The sequence below is a fragment of the Chinchilla lanigera genome, unplaced genomic scaffold, assembly GCF_000276665.1.
Source record: "Chinchilla lanigera isolate Chin_1 unplaced genomic scaffold, ChiLan1.0 scaffold00069, whole genome shotgun sequence".
Classification (NCBI taxonomy): domain Eukaryota; kingdom Metazoa; phylum Chordata; class Mammalia; order Rodentia; family Chinchillidae; genus Chinchilla; species Chinchilla lanigera.
Genome location: NW_004955470.1, coordinates 4,019,345 through 4,029,687, shown reverse-complemented (window position 1 = coordinate 4,029,687; position 10,343 = coordinate 4,019,345). Strand labels below are relative to the sequence as shown.

Here is a 10,343-nt window from a genome sequence, read left to right as displayed (position 1 = left end):
TCTCTCTCTCTCTCTCTCTCTCCAACTTAGCTTGCCCTTTTCGGGACCTCTGCTTTTTAGGGAGAGATAAGAACTTTGTCCACAGCTCATGGGTTTGGGTAATTCACCACCCTGCAGGTTGGGTATATAATTATTTCATTTTACAGATGAGGAAGTAGAGGTTTGTCTACGTCATTTAGTAGGAATTACTTGTCTAAGTTAGTAGGTGGATCCAAATCTGGACCTTTCTGTGCAAAAATCCCCTAGGCTCTACAACTGTCTGTACAACCATTTTAACAAAGCCTCCCATTTTATATACAGGGCTCACCTGGAATCTCCCGATCTCTGCTTTGGATCTCATGACAGAGGAGTTCAACACCTGCAAGGGAGTTTCCAGAAAGATCTTAATGATTCACAAGCCCGCTTTTCCCATCTCGTGTGGAAGCAGTGGTGGGGCATATCCAGAGAATCCAGGATTTCACCGCTTCCCAGCGGCCAATGCTTGCACATAGCTTTCCTCGCTTCCTTCTCAGGGGAACCCTCAGAGATTCAGATTTTCAGTTCCATTTCATTGATGAGGAAACTGATGGGAGAGGCGGATTCACTGGCCCCAGGTCAACACAAAGCTATGTGTTGCAATGACTTTTCGCATTACACATTGTCTGGCTGTTTCCTCTTTGTCTCCTTCCTAAGAACGCTAAACACATCCACGGGAGAAGCCTCCTGTCTGCCTTAGGCATTTGGTACCCAGAGTCACACCCAGTCTTTGGGGACATGAGCATCTTTGGGGAGATGAGAACCTGCCACACGGGAATGGGCTGCCTTGTTCACCTCAGTGCCTAGCTCAGAGCCTGCTGGCTGGTGATCTATAACATTTGTCGAAGGGAGGAAGGAAGGAAGGAAGGAGGGAAGGAAGGATGGATCTAGACTATGAGGGGGTGAAGAAGGTGGTAGAGACGCTGCCTCTCAAGGTACGCTAGCTCTCAGGGCAGGGGCTGGGGCTGAAGGGTTTCCCAGGATTGAGAAGGGACAAGAAAGTTGGGCCCGTTTTGCTGGGCACCAGTTTGGCTCCTCACCTGGACTAAGATGATCTCATCAAAGAACTTCGCAGGAACCTCATGGAAATTCTGGAAGAAAATCTGCGGCAGACGGAAGGGCTGGTGGGCCGTGTTTCCTCCACCATGAAGCCCAAAGCCTCAGAGCACTGCACTTCTTCCCCGACTTTGCCTGCCCCATGACCTCTCGAAGACCCTCCCCGCCGGAAGCAGAGGCGCCTGGGCTGCTGGTAGGTTCTCAAGTGACAGGTGGGGATAGGGGTTCTCGGAGCAGCCAGCAGCTCAAGGTCCAGCTGGCGGCTCCAGGATGGTGACCTTCCTCCCCTCCTGCATCCCCAAGTCTGCTCCATTCACCTCCTGCAGGGGCCAGAACCCCTTTCTCCTGTCACTTCACTGCTTAAACCCTCTATGGCTCCTGAGTGTGTCTGTGACGAGACCTCAACCCATACTACAGACTCACACCCGTATCTCCAGTTCTGCCAACAAATCGAGCTGCTTCTTGCTTCCGGCTTTTGCAAACACACTTCCCTTTTCCTGAATCATCTTTCTCCACCCTGTCCATCTTTCCCTGGTGAAAGTTTTCTGAGTTTTTTCTCCAGGTCCTGGTCTTGTTACTGACTCACTCCTCCCACATCCCATAGTGCTTTTCTTCTCTCTGAAACTACCTGAACAAGTATTTATGAAGAGGCAGACAATGATGCTACAGTCTGGGCTCCAGCAGTGACCAGATGTGTGTGGCTGGGCCCGCTTTCATGGCTGCATGAACACTGCTCCCGGAGCCCTCTCAGCCTAGCCTGCCACCCTGGCAAAACTTGCGGGTTCGTGCCCTGTGCCCCCACCAGATCCCAGCTCCTCAATGCAGGGCTCCGAATTATCTCCTACTGTACCCCAGTGCCAAGCACAGTACTCAGCCCTCAGTAGGTGCTTAGTTAATGCTTGGAGAACAAGCACTTGCATCCACCCTCATCAGGAAACAAGAATGCCTGCTGCCTGCAGGGGGTGCCCGGCTTCTGATGGGCACATCTGCCCAACAGTCCCTGCTCAGCCCACCTCATTGAAAAAAGGGTTGTTTCCCATCTTGATCCGGGTGTGGTGCTGCTGGCCTGCAATGGTCACCTTCACCAGTGGATGGATGTTGTTGCCCATGAGCTGTCGGGCTTCAAACACCTTCACCTGAACCTACAGAGGGAAGCGTGTGGGGACCGGGCTCCCTGGAGACATGGGCTTGGGTCCTCAAGGACCAGGGCAGCCGGTGTAAGGAGCGAAGTTTGTCCCAGGATGCTGGGGCTTTTTAAGCAAGTGCAGGACAGGGCAGGCAGATATCTCTGAGAGATAACTGTGACCCAAGAAGGGACAAGACAGAGCTGCTGGCTGTGAGCTCAGGACGAGGCTATCTGGAGGGGCGGTCCAGAAAGTGACAGAGGTGGCTTGGGGCAGGGAATGGCAAGGCAGAAGTGGGGGCAACCACGCACCAGATGCTGACTCCCTGGCACTGGCAGGCTGGGGATCTGACAGAACGTGGCAATAATGCGAGACCCCCGGCTCGAATCTGAAGGACGTCGGTGAGGCATGGGATGGGCTTCCCACGGCACCATCCAGTCTTGGCCCTTCTTGCACAGTGACTTTGACCTTGCATGTGCCTCGCCTTGTTTTGTCAACAATCCGAGGGCTCAGGACAAGCAGGTCTGCGCTGCCTCCCCAGCACCGACCAGGGCCTGCTGGTCCACCACAGCCCCTCCTTATGCCCCCCTGGAGCTGTCTCTGGCCTCAGCCGCGGGCAGAAGGTACTCAGAATGGCTCAGGAGGAGCTAGGGACTCAGTGAAAACCTGAGGTCCTGAAGCTGGGTCTGGAACTCCAACCTTAGGTGGGGAGGAGATGCCCTAGGAACCCCACAAAGGTGTCAGGTGGGCCACGTGGACTCTTGGCCGGCATGGTCCTCACCTGAAAGTGCTGAGGCTTGGAGGACAGAGCCCTGTGCATCCCTGCAGAGCTGGGGACCAGGAGCTTCTGCTGGGCCGCTTCCCATGTGGTCATGCCCAGGGGGTCTTCACCACCTGGAGAAACACAGGCCGGGCGCAGAGACTGAAGCTTGGCAGGTGTGGAGGACTTCCCCCTTGCATCCTCTGTCCCCAGTGACACCCTTCTGACAAGGCCATGGCCAAGAGGCCCTGATGAAGCACATGTCCTCCCAGGACACTCCCAGGGCCCCACCCAGCCTCGTGACCATGGAGCCCTGGACCTGACTCTGGACCTAGGAGGGCTCTAGGCACCCTAACCTGGCTGCAGTCCTCCCAAAAACCTCTAGGGCTGGTTCTCAAAGGTCCCCAAAAGCCCATCCAGCTCTGCTTGAGAAAGGGCAGGGGTGAGGCCTGGGAAGGACATACCTGTCTTCTGAGTGTCCCAGTGGATCACATGTGCCACCTGGAGGGTGACAGTGCACTGCAAAGCAAAGAAGTTGTAAGCCAGATCCTGCGACCGTTGGCTAAGTCACAGCACCTACTCCTGCTCCAGGCTTGCTAGGTTGGTGCCCAGTCCTCCTGGGGACGGTGATGCTGTCATGGGACAGGGCCAACCACAGGCAAAACTGGTGAGGACAGAACAATGGATTACAGTGAAAAGATTTGGACAATAGAGCGGCCATATAGTGGCGGAGATGGCAGAAGGTGCGAGAAGGTGATGAGGGACTGGCCCAGGGCTGGGTGCGCTCAGCCACAGAGACCAGAGGCCCCCCTCGGGTCCCTAGCCAGCCATCCAGCCTCAGCTCTGTCCCCCCACTTCCACCCTCTACCACGTGCCAGGAGTGCAGGGAACCCACCCTCCTCGAACCGGTCCCTTCACTGTGCATTTGATGCCCTGCCAGGGTTCACCTCCCTCTTTGCCCAGTGGGAAAACGCCTGCCCTTCTGAGGGACTGCATATGCAGCGGGACAATGGCTGGGTCACAGATGGAAACAGAGCTCTGACCATAATCTGCGATCACCAGCCTGGAGCCTAGTCCTTTATCTACAGTAATCAGTCCAGGAAGACTTGTAGGAAGTCAGACGGCTGCGTCTCACAATTCAGGAAGCCAGACAATACTGATTAGACCCAAGTACCCCGGGCTTGATGATTTAATTAACAAGCTGACAGCTGCCCTAATTTTTGTCCCCACTACCAACTTAGGACCAACCAGAGAGAGCCAGTTATGCCCCCCAAACCAATCACATGGGATGCTGGGCTTCTAGTTACCTTACCTTTGCTGCCCTAAGCCAACAGCCTCCAACCAGGGGTCACCAGAAGCCTTCCTGGTGTCCCTTACCAAGCTTTCCCACCCGTGCCTGCCATTGAGGCTCTGCCAAAACTCAACTTTGTGTCCCCGCGCCTAGTAGAATGGTGGGTGCCCAGGAACAGTCAGTTCCCCTTCTCAGTAGGCAGAGGGCAGCACGGGGGAGTCAGGGGAAGGGGACCGGGGCAGGAAGCCGGAGAAGCTCAGCTACACCAGCTGCTGTCACTTCTCCAGCTGCCCCGCTGGGCCTGACTCACATCTGTGGGCATCATGGAATGGTTGAGCAGATTCAGGTCCTTCACGAAAAGCACCTCCCTGGGCTTTTTCACCAATGGCTTGAGCAGGACTGTGGCCAGGCCAATGAACCTGGGGAGGCAAAGAGCAGGTGTGAGATGTGAGCCCAGGGAAAGGTGCCTACCTCTGCCCCAGGCATCGCTTTAGCTAGAGTTGGTTTTCACTTAGAGGCTGAAAAACCCCTATGAGGTGGTGAGTCCAGCAGAGGGAGCAGGGCTCTGGACTGGACCAGGGGTGGACACCTGACCACAGCTGGTCCAGTGAGATTCTCTCTCCTGGAAACCTTACCATGGCGTGCTACACCAGCACCCTCCATGGGAGTTTAGTCTCTATTGGGCCCTAGAATGGGGCCCTAATGGGAAACCAGGGTTGAGCGGAGAGAGAGAAACAGAGATTTGGGACCTGTGGCTTCAGAACAAAGCTACAGCTGGGACCCAAGCTCCTAGTCCTAGCTGATTTGCTTTCCCAGCCTTACTATGCTTCCAGTGTCCCAACCCCTTTTTTCCTTCAGTGGCTGGAGTGGGCTCTGGTGCCTGCGTCAGCAGGAATTATGGGTTCACAACAAGAGATCCATCATCTGCTGATCCTTTGGTCAAGGAATTAGGCTCCTCCCATCTCTACCTCACCTTTCTTTCTTTTTTGAGCCCATGTCCCGAAGGATGAGTTGCAGGAAGGAGTCATTTTCCAGGGGGCGGCTCCAGAGGTGCCAGATGAGAGTCTGTCGGGGGCATGGAGAAGTCAGCAGCTTTCCTCAGCCCTTCTCAGGCCACCCCGCCAGGAAATGAGAAAAACTGGGGGGATGGGCTGGCACTGCATTTCTCTAAAGCTCAGGAGCTTCCCTCGTGTCTGTTTCCCTAAGAAGCTGGCATTGCCACCTTGCCCGAGGAATGGAGCGTCCCACCCAGATCTCAGCAGCTTGAACTGCATGGGCGGCACATTAGGAGCTAAGGGAACAGAGGTCGGGGCAGACGGGGGTGGAAGAGAGGCTGCACAGGGAGGCTCGTCTCTGCTTCAGGCTTCTACATTGGATTAGCTGATGGGCCTGGTTGGATTAGTTGATGGGCCATAGCTTGGTCCGTCCCCACTGGTAGGGGAGACAGACTAAGAACAGCTGTGGGCAGATGTGGTTTTTGGGTTTAGTTTGGTTTTGGGACTGGGGATTGAGCACAGGGCCTTCATACAGAGAATCATCCCAGCCTTTTTTATAAGTGCTGGGAATACTGGTATATGCCACCATGCCCGGCTTCTCCCAGGCTGCTGAGGTTGGTGGTAGTTCTGCATGGCTTGCCCGGGTGTGTCTACCTCGTTCCATGTGGGGTGATTCCCTTCTGTGACGCGCGTTCTCTTCTTGACATCTGCAAAGACAGCAAGGGTGCTTCAGTGTCTGGGCTTGAGTGGGGTCAGCCGAGGTGGGACATCGGCAGCTGTGATGTGGCATTGACTGCTTCTTTCTTTGAGGGTTTCACATCTTCTCATTTCTCATCACCGCATGTGGTGGACAGTGTAATGCGCTCATTTCATTTTCTTCCCAGCATTTCACAGCAAGTGAGGCCGTGTGACTTACTCTGGCCGTGGGACGTAGGAATGGCCCTCTGCACTGCTGGCCCAGATCCTAAAAATCTCCACTCAAGTATCCATTCTCCTTCCCTCTTCTCCATAGACACCCTGGTGGCCCAGTGGCAGTGGGGTGACTTCACAGCCACAAGGAGAAGGCAGGCAGGTAGGACAGCTCCCTGACTAGCACTACCTACCCAGGACTGGGTGTGAACAAGAGGTAAACTTTTGGGCCTGGGGATATAGCTCAGTGGCACAGCGCCTGCCTGGCAAGTGCGAGGTCCTGAGTTCAATCCTAGGTACCAAAAAAAAAAAAAAAAAAAAGAGGTAAACTTTCATTGTTAAATCCTTGAGATTTAAGACATTTATAATGAGGGCAAAACCGTTCCCCTGAGACATCCAATAATGGATGTAAAACTCTCTAACAACTAAAGTTTCTCTCCTTCAGAAATATGTTTAACAGAAGACAGGCTATAATCTTGCAAAGGAATTATTTTCTTTTCTTTTTTTTTTTTTTTTGAGATGGGGCCTCGCTTTGTAGTGCAGGCTGGCCTTGAGCTTACTATGTCACGTGGGCCAGCCTCAAACTTGCAGCAATCCTCCCGACTCAGCCTCCCAAATGCTGGGAGCACAGGCATGGCCATCACGGTAGGCATGTGGACATTTTTGTGAGGGGGATATTTCTCAGAGGAGAAGGAAAGATGGTGCCCATAATTAGAGGTGAGGATGGCTTCAGTCAGGGGGAGCAGCTGCAAGTCTCTTGCCTGGCCAACACATGCCGAGCTCCCACAGCCTATAAACCTGCAGACTGAGGACATAAGTGGATGTCACTCTGCAAGCCCAGAGGCCTAAACATTCCCTCTTGGGGCTTTGTCACAGTTTTACAGGCCAGGGGAAAAAATATTGAAAGGCATTTCATTCTCTTGTGGGAGCTGGAGTCATCCCTCCTTATCCTTGGGAGATGAGTTCCAGGACCCTCTCGCCAGTAAATACCAAGATCCATGCATGCTCAAGTTCCTCATATAAAATGGTGTGGTATTTGCATACCATTTACATATCATTTCAACCTACACACATCCCCCTATATAACATAAATCTTCCTAGGTGATTTACAAGACCTCACACAATACACATGCTATAAAACAATACACACGCTACGTAGTTATCATACTCTACTAGTTAGGGAATGATGGCAAGAGAAAGTTTTTTCCTGTTCAGTGCAGACACAACTTTCCCCAGAATACTTTGATTTTTTGTTGTTGTTGTTGTTGTTTTTGAGACAGGGTTTCGCTATCAGTTTAGGCTGGCTTGAACTCACTTTGTAGCTCTGGCTGGCCTTGCAGTGATCCTTCTGCCTCAGCCTCCCAGGTGCTGGGATTACAGGTATGCGCCACCACACCTGGCACCCAGAATACTTTGGATTCATGGTGGGTTATATTCACAGTGCAGAGCCCCCCAGTATGGAGGCTGACAGTACTGCGTCCTCTTTTCTTTTAGACCTGTTTTTTTCACATCCCACCATTTCTGGAAACCTTCACCTGCATGGATGATCTGCCTTTCACACTCTTGCCCCATGGACTTTCACTGTGATTTTTCTTCATCTCTTCTTTCCTAACTCCCAGCTCTTGGACATCTAAATATACTTAATCTCTCGTAAACCTTTCACCCTTGCTCATCCCTGGCCGTTTTGGATTTTTTTCCTTTATCTAAAAGGAACAGAAGTAATAAACTTTACCTCATTTACCTCGTGGCCATTGCCCTGAGGCGCAAACACCATTATATTAATGAGAAGGCTTTGCCAATTGTGAAGCTCCTTCAGAGCCTGGCCGGGTGATGCACGCATGTAGCTGAGGTGGGAGACCCACTGTGAGTTCGGGGCCAGCCTGGGCTACAGAGTGAGCTCCAGACCAGCCTGAGCTACGCAGCAAGACCCTGTCTCAAAATAAATAAATAAATAAAAAGGCTCGTTCAAAAGTAATTAATATTATTGGGAAGTTATTAGTAGCTGTTGTTGTGAGGGCTGGCCATGTGTTATATTTCTTTTTTTCTTTTCTTTTTTTTTTGTTTTTTTGTTTTTTTGTTTTGGTTTTTCTCTGGTACCGGGAACCGAACTCACGACCTTGCGCTTGCCAGGCAGGCGCTTTGCCGCTGAGCTAAATCCCAGCCCCTCTTTTTTTCTTTTTGGTCACACTAGGGATTAAACTCGGGACATGGCACTAAGTTACATTCTCAGCCCTCTTTTATTTTTAATTTTGAGACAGAGTCTCCCTAAGTCATTAAATTGCCTAGGCTGGGCTTGAACCTGTGATCCTCCTATCTCAGCCTCTCAGGTGGTACAGGCGTATGTGTGTGCACTACCATGTCCCACTTGTTATCTTTTTAAATCTTCATATCAATCCTATAAAGCAGGGGCCTGTCTGTCTTTCTCTTTCTCTCCCTTTCTTTCTTTCTTTCTTTCTTTCTTTCTTTCTTTCTTTCTTTCATTCATTCAAGATAGGGTCTCACTATGTAGTTCAGGCTGACCTTGGACTCACTATGTAGCCCAAGCTGGCCTCAAATTCACAGCAACCCTCCTGCCTCAGCCTCTTGAGTGCTGGGATTACAGGTGTATGCCATCACACCCAGCAGAACGTTTCTTCCTTTAAACTCATTTATGGCACAGCCCTAGTTCATGAAAGAAGGTTAACAAGCGTTACCCTCGTCTTTCCCACAACTATTTCCTGGAAAAATAAAATGAGAGGAAACGAAATCACAGCAATAAAAATGATAGACTCTTTTGGTGGTGGTGGGGATCAGACTCAGGGCCTCACGCGGGCCAGGTAAGTGACCTCTGCTGAGCCAACGGCCCTCGCCCTTGGAGGGCAGTGTCCACTTCAATGCTGTGTCGGCGCAGGGCATCTGTTACCCCGCAGGTCATCGACAAGCCCAGTTCTTCACCCAGGCATGTTGTCTCTTGGGGCTCTGTGCCTCCTGGGAGCCTGGCTCTCACCTCTGAAGTAGACGGTCAGGCAGGGTCTGGGTGGGGGGCTCAGGGGCGGCTCGATCTTGGCTGACTCCACGACCAGCCGCAGCATGGCGCCCGTCTGCTCCCCTCCTTCCCTCCGAAACTCTAGGGCTTCCTTCTTGGAACTCTTTGGTCCCAGGCTTCTCTCGGTGGTCTCGGGTGAGTGGGGCCTAGCAACAGCGGGGATGTCACAGAGGGGACCAGTTCTTGGTTCCGGAGCCCAACCTCAGCTACAGCAGGAGCGAGGACCACAGAGAACGGATAAGGCCAGTGGTCGGAGGTGACAGAAACCGAGCCACAGGGCTGCTTTGACATTTCCTTTCTCTTCTCTTTCCCATCCTTGCTGTCCTTTTGATAACGTGTTTTTCTTTTTTCCTTTAGACAGGCAAGTCGTCCGGAATGAATCATTGCCAGAGTCACACAATTTAGATGAGGAAATAAAAGAAAGAAGGCCATGGGAGAAAAGGTACAGGAAAATCAAGAACTATTTCAATGAGGTCACAAGGAAAGTCCTAATGGATAAGCAAAGCATATTTAGGTTTCCTTTTTTCTGAAGGACGCGTAAGTTTAGATCTGAGTCTTCATTTAGTAAAAAGAAGTCAGCTTTTTTTTTTTTTTTTGAGACATGGCTCACTATGTGGTTGAGGCTGGCCTTGAACCCACTATATAGCCCAGGCTGCCCTCAAATTCATGGAGCTCCTCCTGCCTCAGCCTCCTGAGCACTAGAATCATAGGCATGCATCACTACACCCAGCTGAGAAAATCAGTACTTTGATTAATGAACTCTTACGTTGGCGGGGTTTGTAAAAGTTAAAGAAAACCCGTAAGCCAATAACTTACTGTGACTGCCCGTTGCTCTGAAGGCCTCTGCTCCTAAGGATGCAGCTGGGTCACTCTCTTCTGTTGTGCACGAGATAAGCCTTTTTAGCTTCAGCCTTGAACATTGTATAAATTACACCTTCCCCAATGCTTAGAGTGAATATTTTAAAGTGTTGACAAACAAACTAATTAGCAGTAAGCTGCCTGTGCATTCTAAAGGGTACATGGCATTCAAAGATTAAAAACCAAATGTGTGATCACAGTGCTAACACTGCTTTCTAGACAGCAGATTTAAAGAGAAAGTACTTGAACTCTGAGCACACTGGGTCCAACCCTCGCTTGCCACTGTCCCTCCCTTCTTCCTTCCCTCCCT

General features: G+C 51.5%; 2 protein-coding genes across 15 annotated transcripts in view; one reads left to right on the top strand and one right to left on the bottom strand.

Annotated features, from left to right (window-relative positions):
- Positions 1 to 9,267, bottom strand: part of Fer1l5 (fer-1-like family member 5) — a 60,309-nt gene extending 51,042 nt beyond the window's left edge. For both annotated transcript variants that reach the window (XM_013522710.1, XM_013522712.1), the window contains exons 1-9: positions 9,137 to 9,267; positions 5,896 to 5,948; positions 5,220 to 5,311; positions 4,557 to 4,665; positions 3,420 to 3,474; positions 2,977 to 3,089; positions 2,085 to 2,213; positions 1,056 to 1,118; positions 308 to 358 (exon numbers count right to left, since the gene is read on the bottom strand). In XM_013522710.1, the coding sequence (XP_013378164.1) occupies positions 308 to 358; positions 1,056 to 1,118; positions 2,085 to 2,213; positions 2,977 to 3,089; positions 3,420 to 3,474; positions 4,557 to 4,665; positions 5,220 to 5,311; positions 5,896 to 5,948; positions 9,137 to 9,221 (750 nt within the window). In that variant the 5' untranslated portion in view covers positions 9,222 to 9,267. The remainder of the gene's footprint in view (positions 1 to 307; positions 359 to 1,055; positions 1,119 to 2,084; positions 2,214 to 2,976; positions 3,090 to 3,419; positions 3,475 to 4,556; positions 4,666 to 5,219; positions 5,312 to 5,895; positions 5,949 to 9,136) is intronic.
- Kansl3 (KAT8 regulatory NSL complex subunit 3) overlaps positions 1 to 10,343 on the top strand; it is a 60,563-nt gene that overhangs the window by 6,969 nt on the left and 43,251 nt on the right. The gene's annotated exons all lie outside the window — the stretch shown is intronic.